Source organism: Pygocentrus nattereri, chromosome 4 (genome assembly GCF_015220715.1).
Source record: "Pygocentrus nattereri isolate fPygNat1 chromosome 4, fPygNat1.pri, whole genome shotgun sequence".
In the NCBI taxonomy this organism is placed as follows: Eukaryota; Metazoa; Chordata; class Actinopteri; order Characiformes; family Serrasalmidae; genus Pygocentrus; species Pygocentrus nattereri.
In genome coordinates, this window is record NC_051214.1 from 6,174,713 (window position 1) to 6,191,192 (window position 16,480).

The window sequence follows — 16,480 nt, forward strand, 5'->3', positions numbered from 1 at the left end:
GGCCATCATTCCTTTCTATAGGACCATTTATAAAACCCTTCTTTACCCCTCAGAATTAAACAGGCTTTTTCTGTTACTGTGCCTTTAAGACTGATGTATGCAAATGCAACAAAGCTGATTGGCTGGCCTGAATTGTGCATCATTCAAAAGGCAGTCCAGACCAAAACACTTACAGCTGCAGTGTGAATCCTGAGAGGCCATAAAGTAGTTCTGATTTCCTGCCTTGTTATCTTGAGATAACATCTTGTGATCTCAAGATAACAAAAGTTATTATCTTCAGATACGTTGCTGTCTTGAGATAATGAGTTTCTTATCTTCTGATCTCAAGATAAAGTTGGTAACTGGAAATAACAAGTTATCTTGTTATCTCGACGTCACAAAGGTTGTTGTCTTGAGATGATGGAGTTATTATCTCAAGATAACAATGTAGAAAATTATAGCAACAGTTCATGGCCTCTCCGGACTTCTGCCCTGACCTGCTGTAGGGTGAACAGGTGGATGTGTGACATCACAAAAACAGGGATTTCCCAATTTTGAGCTTAGTTTTCATTTATTGTATGGATAAACTTTTTTGGAAAGTTCAGCAGTGTTTACATTTTTATTAAAAAAAAAAAAAAAAAAAGGATAACTCGGTGTTAATCATCATGATGTGGGCCCTTTAATTGAGTCTAAATGGCCATTATTACATTACAACCACATAACAACTGTTAGACCACCCAAACTGTCTCCATCATAAACAGCACGTACAGCGTTCATGTCTGAGAGGAGAACTTCAGCAAAATTCACTCAGCAAGGTAAACCAAGTCGAGCCGAGTGGTTCGCTGTGAAATTAAGATTCATTTTAGAGAAACTGACTCTGTGATGTCTTTACAGTGGTGGAGAAAGGAACCCGGTGTTCTGACGTCTTGATTTTTATATGTAACGATGACATAAAAAGGATGATGGACTGTTTTGGTTTACAGTGCATTTTCATTTGTGCCGTTAACGTATGGAAAGAAAACACATTATAGGCCAAAGGTCTGTCTCAAGACTTCATGTACACACAAGCATCCCACGTAATAACTGTGTGACGAAGTCTTAAGCAGTTAAAGCAGTTAAGCTTTTCAGACGTCTGGTTCCTATCGCCACCACTGTAAACGACTCTACTCGGCAAGTTCCTCTAGGACAGAGCATTTCACATCAGACCACTCAGCCATTTAATTATGAACTTGGTGGAAGTCAGTGAGTCTCCTGCATAGAATGGAAGCTGTAATAAAGATGTGGTGTTATATTTAGTTGTTGAGGCTCTGTGTTCATTTGTGTTGCTTGTTTTCCCAAATCCTGAGAAAATGGATAAACGGCCGCTTTCATTGAAAATGAACTAATTTTGTCTCTGAGCTGTACAGAATGCATTTTTATACATATAGTGCTGCACAAACACTATGAATCTTGCACACACAGGCACATTTTTCATCCAGTCCCCATATTCATCAAAATTACGGAACAGGCACTAAATAATTCATTGCGGCATGTTGCGTATTCCCACAGTGATGAAGGAAAAGCGGTGGAGCGCGAGTCCCCGTGCCGGCTCAGTCACATTCACGCAGGTCAGGGCAGCGGGTCACTTTCTTCTCACTTTGACCTTTAATTTCTGAATGTCTTTGTGGCTCAGGACCAGCATGCCGTTCTTAAAGCGCCCCATTTGTCCTGTCGGCTCGCCGCTGGAGGAGCTGGACTTGCACTTCTCAGTCCTACAAACCAGGCAAAGGAAACGATCACTAAACACATACAGGACCAAGTGCATGTAATCCAAATCACACGACAAGCAGCTACATTTCCATCCAAAGGATCTCCTGTAAAAGAAAACGTCTCAATGTAGCCTCCCGAAGCGGAAACTGCATGCAATACATGTTGATTCAAAAAGATTCATCCGATTTCAAAGCGGCATATTTTTACGACTGGGAGGCGTCTAGGAACCAATCACAATCCAACTGAAAGAGGGGGGAGTTTCTGACTGTCGGTGGAAGTCGGCTCCCTTCAGTCTGAGAGGAGACGAGACCCTTGATCAGAAAACTCTCTGCGTTCTCCGCTTCAATAAGATTGAATCCGTCGTAACTGCAGCATGATTTTCCTGGATCGTTGGATCCACAGCACTGGACGATCCCCGAAATCGCACTGAAAGAGCCGAGAGCGCAGCCACACCCGACACGCTCAATCCCGTATGGGATGAGTTTGACTGTGGTGTTGATGTCGTCCGTACAGCTGGAGGAGGTTCAGACTGAGCACTTGTAAAATTTCATAACTTTTGCTCATTTAAACCATTTACAGCTGAAATAAATCACTTTCAAATCAGATGAATCGCCCTGTATTTTCTGACAGGTCAACAAAGCCCTTTTCCCTTCAACCTTAGCAGAGAAACTGCTTAGTGATACCCGAATCTTGCAAAAACCTACATTTATTGAGAAAAGAACGCCTTTATGCATAAAATTAGCCCCACAAGAAGCACAAACAGCAGGTTTTGCACTGGAGCTGTGAGTTTAAAGTAACGGAAGCATGAAGCAAACTGCATAACTAAGTCACCTTTGAGTAAAAATGAACAAACATACTGGCACAGATTCGGGCATCAACGTGGCAATAGGACACTCCTTAGTCATGGTCAATTGTACTGAGTGCAAAACGCTGCTAAGGCATCGTCACTGGACATAACACACTTGGAGGCTAACTGCAGATGCCTATTGTGGCTATGATCACGTTGACCATCCTAGCCACCCACAGGGAGTGAGGACAATCTTGACCTGGATGGCTGAGTATATACATACACTATACGGACAAAAGCACTGGGACACCTACAGGACCTTTCATGCCATTCCATTCTAAACCTATAGGCATTAATACGGAGTTGGTCCCTTTTTGCAGCTCTAACAGCTTCCACTCTTCTGGGAAGCTTTCTACAGATTGTGGAGAGTTTCTGTGGGAATTTCTGCCCATTCATCCAGAAGAGCATTCGTGAGGTCAGACAGTGATGGTGGGCGAGAGGGTCTGGCTCACAATTTCTGTTCTAGTTCATCCCAAAGGTGTGGCATGGTGTTGAGATGAGCACTTTGTGAGGGCCAGTCAAGCTCTTTCACACCAAACTCACCCAGTCAGGCCTTTATGGAGCTGCTTTGCGCACTGGGACTCAGTCATACTGGAACAGAAAAGGTTCTTCCCCAAACTCTTCCCACAAAGTTGGAAGCCTACAACTGTCCAAAATATCGTGGTCTGCTGAAGCATTAAGATTTCCCTTCACTGGAACTACGGGTTCTAGGCCAACCCTTATAAACAACCTAATTGCATTATCCCTCCTCCACCAAACTTTACAGTTGGGCCAATGCAGTCAAGCAGGTAACGTTCTCCTCTCTCTTTACACACGTTAGCTTTAAACAAGGAAATGTTTGAAAGGAACATACTTCTGTTTTCCCGATTTTACACCTTTTCTCTTCTTTCCCTGTGTATCCTGGAGGGAAAGGACATAATAATAGTCAATATACATTTTTCACAGTGTAAGTAAAAGGATTAAGAGCTGTCGTTTGCATGCAATAAACCACAGGCTCCTTTAAACACGGACATGCACCCTGCACCATATCAAACACAATACCAACATCAAAAGTCTTCCAGGATGTCTAACTTACCGACTGTTTCGCCTCCTCCTTTTCCTTCACCCTCTTCTCCTTCATCATTTGCTGATATAATTTGTAATTCACAAAGTCCTTCTTGGGAGGCTAAAAGGGGAAAAACATCACAGCTGATATTCTGATTATCTCTAGATAATGCTTGCCAGTCTTCACACTTCAGAGCGCGTAAACACTAAAAAGACTCTAAGAGCAGATCAGATCTAAACACACTGCTCTTCTGAGAGCAACTGCTAATTTAATTAGGTTACTAGCCGAAAGGCACTAGCTGGAATTAGCAGACTGGATCGTTTGAACTCGGCTTCTCTGCACTCCTGCAGGCTCTCGGGCTGCGGTGTCTATGGGAAGTGTTCAGGGTTAAGGGTATAACTATAAATCAATGCATTATTATGTGTTACCACTCCAGTTATTAACTCTTTTTTTTTTTATTACCAACTAGGAAATTAGCATGTAATGTGTAGGTTAGTACAGCTGCTTATCATAATATTACCATATTAATATCCACGTATTACTGATCTGTACAGCAATATAAGATTATACGCTCATTTAGGCCACAATAAAATTTCCAGTCCATTTTCAAATATAAGAAAACCCTAGAAAACAAGTTTAGTGTGTTGTTTTATTGTTTAGACTGCACTACTGTGTGAATGCTACTGTGGTTGATTATCCTGATTTGGGATCAGGCCGTAGTGCCCTTGTCTCTGACTCACTCTGGCTCCCAGCATTATGGCTCTTTCCTGTTCAAAAACTCTCTGCTGCTCTTTCTGAAACCCTGCGATTCCAAACCGGTGCACCTCCAGCCGGGCCTTTAGGAAAAAACACAAAAACAAAGCCGTTAAATGCAGGCAGATGATTTATTTGGCTGTAAAGACCCTGACGGGATTTTCAGAAGACAGATTAAAGTTATCGGTAGAAGGAAATGGATTTCCAATGTAGAATCATTATTCATGGGTCATTTAGTCCAGGCTTAATCAATTTATGTCACTTAAGGCACCGGTTTTATAACAACGTGTTTAACTTTCATTCAGAACTTTAATACCTTTTCTATGCTTAGAAAGTCGTCTGGGTCCTTTTCGTCATTTTTCTTTTTGGCTTTTACTTCAGGTGGCTAATGACACAAAAACAAGACAAAGAACAAATGCAGTATCCACACATAATCCTGAGAAACACACTGGATAACTACCTTTATCAGCGGTCAGTTTCGGATCACAGAGCACTCCTGGCTGGACATTCTTAGATAGAGGTCCACTGTCAACCAAGCAGTAAGTGTTTCTAATAAGGTGGCCAGTGGGTGGAAGTATAAGGTGGGTGTTTCTAATAAAGTGGCCAGTGAGTGGAAGTGTAAGGTGGGTGTTTCTAATAAAGTGGCCAGTGAGTGGAAGTGTAAGGTAGGTGTTTCTAATAAAGTGGCCAGTGAGTGGAAGTGTAAGGTGGATGTTTCTAATAAAGAGGCCAGTGAGTGGAAGTATAAGGTGGGTGTTTCTAATAAAGTGGCCAGTGAGTGGAAGTGGAAGGTGGGTGTTTCTAATAAAGTGGCCAGTGAGTGGAATTATAAAGAAGGTGTTTCTAATAAAGTGGCCAACGAGTGGAAGTATAAGGTGGGTGTTTCTAATAAAGAGGCCAGTGAGTGGAAGTGTAAGGTGGGTGTTTCTAATAAAGAGGCCAGTGAGTGGAAGTATAAGGTAGATGTTTCTAATAAAGTGGCCAACGAGTGGAAGTATAAGGTGGGTGTTTCTAATAAAGTGGCCAGTGAGTGGAAGTATAAGGTGGGTGTTGCTAATAAAGTGGCCACTGAGTGGAAGTATAAGGTAGGTGTTTCCAATAAAGTGGCCAATGAGTGAAAGTATAAGGTGGGTGTTTCTAATAAAGTGGCCAGCAATTGAATATCGATTACTACTCACTTTAACTTCAGGTTCAACCGCCTTTTTCAATTTTTTCTTCTTTAGTGGATCCTGGAAAGTAACAATCTCTACTGTTGATGTTGCCGTGCTTTTGGACGTGGGGTCTGACGATGCTCGGGGGTCGGGGATCCTCTCATCACGGTTTGTGCCATTCGTGAAACTAAAGTCTGCTGAGTCATTTATACTACCAGCCTCATCATCAGAAGCCTCTTCCTCCATTGCTGCGTCCTCCTCATCGTTACCCGTTTTCTTTTTTTTATGCTTTTTCTTTGACCGTTTGCCTTTCGCTCCGTCTCCTAACCAGGCAGAAAGACAAATGTTGGGCTCAGTTTTTTACTCACACTGATTAAACCCCAGTTACACCAACAACAACTCCTTCATACAAGTAAAACTGATATAGTGACAATCCTGTCTACTTCCAAACTACACTAGACTTACTGTTTCCTTCGCTTATCCCTTTTTTGCCAGATGCACAGATGAAATTCAGCTTTAGCCACAACAGGAGTCAGATTAGAGACAAATGTTTGTCCATCAAGATGAGGTTTTAAGTAAATCACAGTAAGCTGCTGGCGCAGTGAGGATTTTAGGAAGCTCTGTGTGAGGGAACGTATTATGAGATAAACTGTGAAAGGGTCGTCTGACCAAAAGGCAAAGGAGATGGACTGTCAGACGGACTGTCCTCCAGAGAACAGCTCTACTCAACCCTCAGTTTGACGGCTCAGTTTATACGCAAACACGGCTGAGCGGTCATCACAGGGGGACTGACCAAAGCACAGTGTATTGATCAGGAATAGAATTACTGCAAAAACGTATGACGCAGATGAAAGTAAACTGCCCGCTGCTGGTCAGAATGGATTAGTAGTAAACCGCAGCGTTAGTACAGTAAACTAAGATGATATAAAACACATAGGTAAAATAAAATAAAATTTTAAATAATCACTAAAATTAATTAAAAGAATATAAACACAGCGAGAAATGTCTGATATCTGAAGTCTAATGCACAACTAAGTTTTTTTTGTTATTATTCTATTTTACATGTTATTCTATTTTATTATGTAAGCTATTTTATAATTAAGTTGTATAGTTTTATTTCATAACCTTTATCCAAAAAAATTAAAAGAATAATAGATATATGATTATTATTTTCAAAATAAAAACAGTACTACATACACTAAACTTAAGCTGTAAAATTTAATGACTATAAAATAAACACAAAAAAAACTAAAAATCAGTCAAATATAATGGTATAAAACAGCAACAAAAATCCTAACTAGAATAAAAGTCCCCCCCAAAAGACAAACTGAACTGTAAACAGAAACGAAAACGACAGAACATTAAAACTCTATTAAAGCGGCAGATATGTACGTTAATATAAAAATAAACTAACGATGTATAAAACAGCAACATTAATCCTGAATACGCCAAGCCAAACGCTAAAAAGTCATCGCTAAAACCAAACTAAATGATGTATGAACAAACGAAAGAAAACGATAAAGTGCGGGAAAAAAAGAAAGCAAAACAACACCGAAACGCGACAGAACTAAAGTTAAAAAAAGGTAGAAATAAAAAGTGGATTAAAATAATATTGCTAACGTTAGCCGGCCAGCTTCTTGTTCGAATTTTCCCGTTCCACCTTAAATGGTGCACCAGCTCCATTCTAGGGCATCAGGCGCCGGAATGAACTGCTGCGCCATTTAAGGTGGAACGGAAAATTCGAACCATAAGCTGGCTTCAGCGTAACACTAACCGAAATCATACAGCTGGTTCAGAACTCGGTCCAAAAAGTCCCGGTCCACGTCGCTCTCCTCTCCGCTTTCTTCTCTGCTTCGCTTCATTTGAATGAAATAAAAACGTCGCTATAAAGCGATAAATCCAGAAACGGCTCGCCAAACACGTGGAAACACGCAGGTGGTTCCGTAGGCGGTGCCGGGTCCTCTCCCAGCCACCGTACAGAGCTCCGCGTTTCACAGAGGAAGACCTTGTGTTTTTGGTGACAACACCCATGTGGGTCCAGCTGTAAGGCGTTTATTTGAACCCTGAAGACAGTCCGCTGTGTGTTTAGGTCATTGTAGCTGGCCAGCTGACCCCTCATGCTTTTGTTCGACGTCCTGAATCGACATGGCATCTAAATCACTCTATTCGGTGAGTAACACGCACGAATGACAGCGGCTCCTGTCACTGCAGCCTGGCTTAACTCACTTGCAGCTCACTGAATGACCTTCTGACCCACTTTAAAGGGGAATTCCACTGATTCCCCCCCAGAATTCCTGCAGAACCCAGTGGCTGAGATGTAAACAGTGTCATTCAGCGTGGTGTGATGTGGAAAGGTTCATTGTAGAGAAACTTACAGACTCTTTTCTTTACAGTGGTGCTGATAGGAACCAGGGCTCACAGTGAGTGCCAGCCTAACATAACCATTTTATTTACCATCCACACTCCCTTCTGGGATTTTGTAGGTCGTGGTGATGGTGGTAAAGAAGTGGAAAAGACGTCATTCTCCTTGGGACACCCTTCTTATGTCTCTCCATCACGAATGGATTCAAATAAATACCTTTTAGGCTGAAAACTGTAGCACAGAACTGCTGTAAAACTTTGTCTCCGGCATCAGGCGGTGTGTTCATGACCATTTAGTGTAACAGTGTCTTATGAGGGAGCTTTTAGAGGCATTACGTTCATCAACATCTGGTTCCTATCACCACCTCTGTGAACGGTTCTGGTTCTGCACGTTTCTATAGAATAAGTCATTTCACACCAAACTACTCTGACTGGCTTTTTGACATGATAACTATTTAATTATGCACAAATTCTGAAAAATTGGCCGAGCGCCGCTTCAACTCTTTTTAATGAGTTAGTTTTTTTTTCACAGATTAACTTTAGTGCTTACTGTCTCGTGTAGGGGGCACGGTGGCGCAGTGGGTAGCAGCGAGGAGGGCCTGGGTTCGATTCCCCCGGCTGGGTGACCTGGGTCCTCTCTGTGTGGAGGTTCTTCCTCTGTGTGGGGGTCTTCCCATGTCTGCGTGGGTTTCCTCCGGGTTCTCCGGTTTCCTCCCACAGTCCAAAGACAGGCCAATTGGACATGTTAAATTGCCCGTGGGTGGGAGTGTGTGAGTGACTGGCGACCTGTCCAGGGTGTATCCTGCCTTACGTCCGATGACCACTGGGATAGGCTCCAGCACACCAAGCCCCCCCCCCCCCCCAGTCATAATTAAGAGATACTAAGTCATGAATATGAGACAGGATCTCATTATTATGAGATAGCAAGTCAACATTATGATATATTAAGTCCTAATTGTGAGATTCAATCTCATTGTGAGCTAGGGAGTTATGATTATGAGATACTAAGTCGTAGTTATATTAATTATGAGATGGTTATGAGATGCTGACTCATTGTTGTGGCATACTAAGTCATAATTGCGAGATACTACGTTGTAATCATGAGGTATTATCTCATAGTCGTGAGATGCCGAGTCATTATTTTGAAACGCATAGTCATGGTTATGATTTATAAGTATTAAATATGAGATTATATGACTTATATGACTCATAATGTTGTTTCTTCTGCGTGACTGCAGTCCTTTAGCAGTCATAATAATCTAATACACTTTTTTTCCATGTCCCTTATGTGTCTGGTAGGGCAGAGACCCGGTGCTGAAGAAGAGGGATGACTTTGAGGACGTTCTTGAAGAGAGACGCAACTCCAGTGATTTGAGATATGCTCTCAGGTGCTACACGCCCGCTCTCTATAAAGGCCTGGTGCCCTGCAAGGCCAGCATGCTCAAAAGCATCGTCCTCCAGTCTGACTCACTGCAGTATGTCGTCGGCCAGGTAACAGCACAGTATATTCTTCCTTGACACTTTTTTGACACAACCGGAAATTCCACCTCCGCATTTAACCCATCCGTGAAGTGAAACACCACATACACACTAGTGAGAACACTTGCCCGGAGCGGTGGGCAGCCCTATCCACGGCGCCCGGGGAGCAGTTGGGGGTTAGGTGTCTTGCTCAAGGACACCTCAGTCATGGACTGTCGGTGCTGGGGATCGAACCGGCAACCTTCCGGTCACAGGGCCAGATCCCTAACCTCCAGCCCACTACATGAGTGGGCATCTAGAGTACGAGGCCCCAGACGGCTCCTTTTGCATTGAGTGTCCTGTAGAACTTTTAATGAACAGTTTGGCAGAAAGTTTCATGTGAATTTAGTCCATCAGTTTGCTTATATAACACTGATTAACGGGGAATTCCAGAGATTTCTCAGAGTTTCTGCAGAATTTAGTTCTAACATATTCATTAAGAGTGTTTTGATTGAAATGCTGCATTAAAGAGACACTGACCCACTCAGATTTGTCACAGTGGTGGTAATAGGAACCAGGGGTCACCAGAGCCAGGGGCCACCAGAGGTTGTGATGATGAATGCACAGATATAGTCAGGGCTGAATGATTTGGAGATGTTTAATTGTGATTTTTCTGACCAACACTGGTTGTGAGGTCACAGCACGTGGGTGTTTGGTTACTCCTGATTGGCTCTCTGTAAGAAGGTTAAATTTCCATACTTAAACCTTAAGACACCATTGTTGCTAATGAAGGGTATAGCAAAATTACAGCTCTTGCTCTTTCAAATGGCCCACTGGCTGCAGCTCGGCACCACCTGCTTCTTCGCCTTCACGCTCAGCAAAGCCTTCAAAGCGCTCTTGTGTCAACGAGGAGGGCATTCAGAGAGTGAGTCCAGCAACTGATGACACTTCGATAGTTACACAGTAGATAATGCCCCCTGCTCAGGACCCTGAGCCCGATGAATAGAGCTGCACGATTCATTGTTTAATAGTGGAAACCAGTTTGAAGCAAATTTCAAATGGCAAGAGCTGCAGTTATTATGATATCTTGCATTACTCACTGTTATGTTAAAGGCGCTTCTACAGTTTTCTTGTACTTATTTTCCATTACGGCCACTTATAAAATTTGTGTTAGCAATTTTATTAACTATGCAAAATGACCAGTGAGCCAGCACGGACTACAGAGACGACACAGCCTTCTGGGTTTTGATTGGTAACATCCATCCATCCATCCATCCATTTTCTAAGCCGCTTCTCCGTCAGGGTCGTGGGGGGATGCTGGAGCCTATCCCAGCAGTCTTCGGGCGGAAGGCAGGAATCGGTAACATTAATAACAATAAAATTGTGGAAAATCTGAAAAGTATTTTTGCCTTAGAATGCTCTGCATGTACATCTACGCCACCACAAAACCGGCATCAAACAGCTTGTTTTAAACAATTTTATGTAATAACTTTTTCATTGGAGCTTTTAGAGGCATTAAACTGTTAAGACTGAAAGGTGAAGATGCAAGGAGTAGAGGTTGTAAAGGTGGATGACTTCAAATATCTTGGGTCAACCATCCAGAGAAATGGACAGTGTAGAAAAGAGGTGAGGAAGAGGGTGCAGGCAGGATGGAGTGGGTGGAGACGGGTGTCAGGGCTGATGTGTGACAGAAGCATAGCAGCAAGAGTGAAAGGGAAGGTTTACAAGACAGTAGTGCGTCCTGCTATGATGTACGGTTTGGAGACTGTGGCTCTGTCTAAAAGACAGGAGGCTGAGCTGGAGGTGGCGGAGATGAAGATGCTGAGATTTTCGTTGGGAGTGACAAGGCTGGACAAGATTAGAAATGAGCAGATCAGAGGGACAGTGAAGGTGGAGCAGTTTGGAGATAAAGCCAGAGAGGCCAGGTTGAGATGGTTTGGACATGTGTTGAGGAGGAATAGTGGATATACTGGGCAAAGAATGTTGGAGATGGAGCTGCCGGACAGAAGGAGAAGAGGTAGACCTCAGAGAAGGTTTATGGATGTAGTGAAGGTGGACATGGAGATGGTTGGTGTGAAAGTAGAGGAGGCAGTGGATAGGGCAAGATGGAGGCAGATGATCCGCTGTGGCGACCCCTAAAGGGAGCAGCCGAAAGAAGAAGAAGAAGAAGAAGAGACTGTTAAGATGTCTGGTTCCCATCACCACCACTGTGAACAATTGTGACTCTTTCTCTAGAATGATGGATTTCATATTAATCCACTCTGAACGACTTGCATCTTTCCTATGTGATTATGCACAAATTTGAAAAACACGGTTAAAAAATACACCTTAGTATATAATAAACTGTAGCTCAGTGCTAATTGTTGAGGTATAAGCATTTCAGGCAGGCTGTGCATTTCAGACTGATGCAAACTTTCCCTCCGTGTCTGTAGGTCTCAGCGGAGTGTGGCGAGTCTCGGGAGGCGGTTCAGGAGGAGGCGGCTCTGCTGCTGGAGGAAATGGCCCACCGGCTGCAGCTCGGCACCATCCGCTTCTTCGCCTTCACGCTCAGCAAAGCCTTCAAAGCGCTCTTCCGCGGTGTGTGTGTCAACGAGGAGGGCATTCAGAGAGTGAGTCCAGCAACTGATGACACTTTGATAGTTACACAGTAGATAATGCCCCCTGCTCAGGACCCTGAGCCCGATGAATAGAGCTGCACGATTCATTGTTTCATAGTGGAAACGGAGTTTGAAGCAGCTTTCTTGTACTTATTTTCCATTAGGGTCACTTAAAACATTTGTGTGGGTACCACAAAACTTAATTAAGATAATTAATCTTCACATGACCATTTTCCAACCTCTCTTTATTCCTTAGAAAGGCATCTCTAGAATTAGGATCTGATGCACTGCCAGCTGTTCCTACAGCCTTTCAGATATTAAGCCTACATCGATCAGACGCTTAACGAAGCATCTGATCCACGTAGGCTACAGCTCCTGGTTTCTGCACTCAATATTCATTTTGTCAGCTCCACTGACCGCATAGCTGCACTTTGTAGTTCTACGATTACAGACTGTAGTCCATCTGTTTCTCTGATACTCTTTAAGCCCCTGTTTATCTTGGAATTGTCCTTTAAATGATAATAGTGACCCCTTGTGACGAATGTGCATAATTCAGGAAAAAATAAATTTTCTGTACATGTCAGTTTATATGTATATATATATGTGTGTGTGTGTGTGTGTGTGTGTGTGTGTTTGTGTGTGTGTTTGTGTGTAATATACAGTGGGGCAAAAAAGTATTTAGTCAGCCACTGATTGTGCAAGTTCTCCTGCTTAGAAAGATGAGAGAGGTCTGTAATCTTCATCATAGCTACACTTCAACTATGAGAGACAAAATGAGAAGAAATATCCAGGAAATCACATTGTTGGATTTTTAAAGAATTTATTAGTAAATTATGGTGGAAAATAATTATTTGGTCACCCACAAACAAGCAAGATTTCTGGCTCTCACAGACCTGTAACTTCTTCTTTAGAAGCTCCTCTGTCCTCCACTCCTTACCTGTATTAGTGGCACCTGTTTGACCTCGTTATCTGTGTAAAAGACACCTGTCCACAGCCTCAAACAGTCAGACTCCAAACTCAACCACGGCCAAGACCAAAGAGCTGTCGAAGGACACCAGGAAGAAAATTGTAGACCTGCACCAGGCTGGGAAGAGTGAATCTACAGTAGGCAAGCAGGTTGGTGTGAATAAATCAACTGTGGGAGCAATTGTAAGAAAATGGAAGACATACAAGACCATTGATAATCTCCCTCGATCTGGGGCCCCACGCAAGATCTCATCCCGTGGGGTCAAAATGATCATGAGAATCCCAGAACTACACAGAGGGACCTGATGAATGACCTGCAGAGAGCTGGGACCAAAGTAACAAAGGCTACTATCAGTAACACACGACGCTGAGAGGGACTCAAATCCTGCAGTGCCAGGCGTGTCCCCCTGCTTAAGCCAGTACATGTCCAGGCCCGTCTGTCATTGCCAGGAAAGGTTATGTTACAGAGTATTGAGTTGAACTTTTGTTATTGACCAAATACTTATTTTCCACCATAATTTACTAATAAATTCTTTAAAAATCCAACAATGTGATTTCCTGGATTTTTCTTCTCATATTGTCTCTCATAGTTGAAGTGTAGCTATGATGAAGATTACAGACCTCTCTCATCTTTCTAAGCAGGAGAACCTGCACAATCAGTGGCTGACTAAATACTTTTTTGCCCCACTGTATATATTGCTGTTGTCGGAACAAAACCTTGTATCTCCATAATGGTAAATTTATAGGAGCGAAGAGTTTTAATGTAGGTCAGTGGAACCCGACGTCTTTTCAAGACGTTTTGGGCCATTCATCATGAAATTTACACACAATGTAAAGAACAACAGGTGCTTGACAATAAAAAAAAAAAGACAAAAATGTAGATAGGAGGTTTTCTTCCGACAGCAGCGGTATGTGTCTGTGTGTGTGTGTGTGCGTGTGTGTGTGTGTGTGTGTGTGTATATAAATTTGTTCTCTTTTAGTCACAATTTTGGAGATGCAAAGTTTGTATTTATTGCTATTATAGTTATGATTAATAGCCTAGGCGTATGTATTCATAAGCGGATTGATAATTCTTGATCTGTATTGATTATTGGTTCCAGCTTCAGCAGGCCATTCAGGAGCACCCGGTGGTTCTTCTGCCCAGTCACCGCAGCTACATGGACTTCCTGATGATGTCCTACATCCTGTACACATACGACCTGGCTCTGCCCGTCATCGCCGCGGGAATGGGTGTGTATCCACAACAGTGCTAGCAACAGGATTACATACACACATACAAGACATACACACACACACACACACACACACACACACACACAAAGACATACACACACACACACACACATATATACACACACACATATACAAAGACATACACACACACACACACACAGACATACACACATATACAAACACACACACACACACACAAAGACATACACACACACATATATACACACACACATATACAAAGACATACACACACACACACACACACACACACACAAAGACACACACACATACACATATATACACACACACATATATACAAAGACATACACACACACACACAGACATACACACATATACAAACACACACACACAGACATACACACGCATATACAAACACACACACACACACACAAAGACATACACACACACACACACAGACATACACACGCATATACACACACACACATATACACAAAGACATACACACACATATACACAGACATACACACACATACAAACAGACATACACACACACACACACACACACACACACAAAGACATACACACATACATAGACACACGCACATACATATACACACACACACACAAAGACATACACACACATATACACAGACATACACACATATACAAACACACATACACACACACACACACACACACACACACAAAGACATACACACACATATACAAACACACACACACACAGACACATCAGGCCATGTAGGAGGAAAATACCAAGTGAAGGACACAGCACCTCCACCCTTTTACCCCCCGCAGGCCCTGAATGTGTATTATGTGTTATTTTATATGTTCGTCACAGAAAATGAGCAACGGCCAAAGAGTCTGAGATTGAAATAATAATAAATCACATCAATTTCCATTTTGGTAAACATTGACGACACCACACAAGGGTTAAACACACCTGATTCAGCTGATCAGATAAGCAGCAAAGCCTTCATGAACTGAATTCAGAGTGTTAGAGGAGAGTAAACGCCGACATGCCGGAGTACACACTTAAATACGGCCTTTTTCAGTGCATTTTAGAGCACAGATTTCATTTATTTGTTTAATGTAATGAAAAAAAAACCATAAAATGTGGCCTGTGCCAAAAATATATGTTGTATTTTTCCCCAATATGTTAAATTCAGCAAAGAAACAGTAGTGGTGGATTAAAATGTGCAGAAGTGTGTCTCTGTAGAGGATGTGTAACTATCATTTGATTAGGGGCGCGCTAACTTCTGCATGGGACCGTGTGTGCCTTGTTTACTGATTGAAATTGCAGTTATTTCATGCTGCACTGGTGGGTCGAATGCTGTGTTTGGTTACAGGAGAACGCAGCGTGTCTGACCTGCTGTTTTGTTTCAGATTTTATTAGTATGAAGTTCGTGGGAGAGATGCTGCGGATGTCCGGAGCGTTTTTTATCCGTCGATCGTTCGGAGGTGATAAACTCTACTGGGCTGTCTTCTCGGAGTATGTGAAGACCATGCTGAGAGTAAGGCTGCCTTTTCATCCATGCAGGCATTCGTATGATGAGGAGAAATGCCAAAGAACAGTACAGTAATAATCCATGTGCTATAAGTAATTGTCATAGTTTTATTCATGAGCACATTTGGACACATTAAGCGATTAAAAACTCAAACTTAATATTGCCATTCGGTAATATTGCTAATATTAACTATTAATAAACTACTATACAGTAAACATAAATTTGGTAAAAAAAAAAAAGATATGAACATTAATGAGTTACACTGCAGGCTTAATAATGGTTAATAATGTACCGTTATTCTAATGACTTATTATTATTCAGTAGCTAATTTACATTATTCATTAACTGCTATAATTATTCAATAGCTACAATGAATTATTAGATAACTATTATAAATTATTCAGTAACTGCTATTATTTACTAGCTGCTACAGATTATTCTGTAATTACTATAAATTAATCAGTAGTGCTGTAAATTATTTAGTAACCACTGTTAATTATTCAGTAACTACTACAAGTAATTCATTTACTACAAATGATTCCCAATCAGTGAAACAGTGAATTGTTAGATAATTCTTATTAATTATTCAGCAACTTCTATGAATCATTTAGTAGCAATTTTATATTATTTAAATTAAATTCTTGAATGTTTAATGGCTACTATGAATTATTTGAGAACGTATCAATTATTCAGTAATTACTATGAATGATTCAGTAGCTGCTGTAAATGATTTAGTAACTACTGTTAATTATTCAGTAACTGTTATAAATGATTCAGTAGTATAAAGTTATTGGAGGTATAAATCATTATATAACTACTTTTCATTATTTATT

At 41.7% G+C, this 16,480-nt stretch overlaps 2 protein-coding genes across 2 annotated transcripts in view; one reads left to right on the plus strand and one right to left on the minus strand.

Annotated features, from left to right (window-relative positions):
- Positions 1–633: 633 nt before the first annotated feature.
- Positions 634–7,524, minus strand: c4h1orf131 (chromosome 4 C1orf131 homolog). Its single transcript, XM_017720468.2, has 7 exons — positions 7,299–7,524; positions 5,552–5,847; positions 4,690–4,758; positions 4,361–4,456; positions 3,651–3,740; positions 3,429–3,475; positions 634–1,730 (listed from the first exon to the last, which is right to left on the minus strand). The coding sequence occupies exons 1-7, from the start codon at positions 7,384–7,386 to the stop codon at positions 1,601–1,603; spliced, it is 816 nt and encodes a 271-aa protein (XP_017575957.1). The 5' UTR covers positions 7,387–7,524; the 3' UTR covers positions 634–1,600.
- Positions 7,525–7,561: 37 nt separating this feature from the next.
- gnpat (glyceronephosphate O-acyltransferase) overlaps positions 7,562–16,480 on the plus strand; it is a 24,313-nt gene continuing 15,394 nt past the window's right edge. Inside the window, exons 1-5 of the mRNA XM_037537405.1 lie at positions 7,562–7,693; positions 9,185–9,376; positions 11,776–11,952; positions 14,007–14,136; positions 15,526–15,653. Of these exons, the coding sequence (XP_037393302.1) occupies positions 7,670–7,693; positions 9,185–9,376; positions 11,776–11,952; positions 14,007–14,136; positions 15,526–15,653 (651 nt within the window). The 5' untranslated portion in view covers positions 7,562–7,669. The remainder of the gene's footprint in view (positions 7,694–9,184; positions 9,377–11,775; positions 11,953–14,006; positions 14,137–15,525; positions 15,654–16,480) is intronic.

What these genes read in the sequence shown, in the direction of transcription:
- c4h1orf131 (XM_017720468.2), bottom strand. Translation starts at nt 7,386, where the DNA reads ATGAAGCGAAGCAGAGAAGAAAGCGGAGAGGAGAGCGACGTGGACCGG. An exon ending in AGGAGGAGGCGAAACAGTCG is followed by an intron (nt 3,476 to 3,650) that starts GTAAGTTAGACA and finishes CTTTCCCTCCAG; the next exon opens with GATACACAGGGAAAGAAGAG. An exon ending in GTAAAATCGGGAAAACAGAA is followed by an intron (nt 1,731 to 3,428) that starts GTATGTTCCTTT and finishes CCTGGTTTGTAG; the next exon opens with GACTGAGAAGTGCAAGTCCA.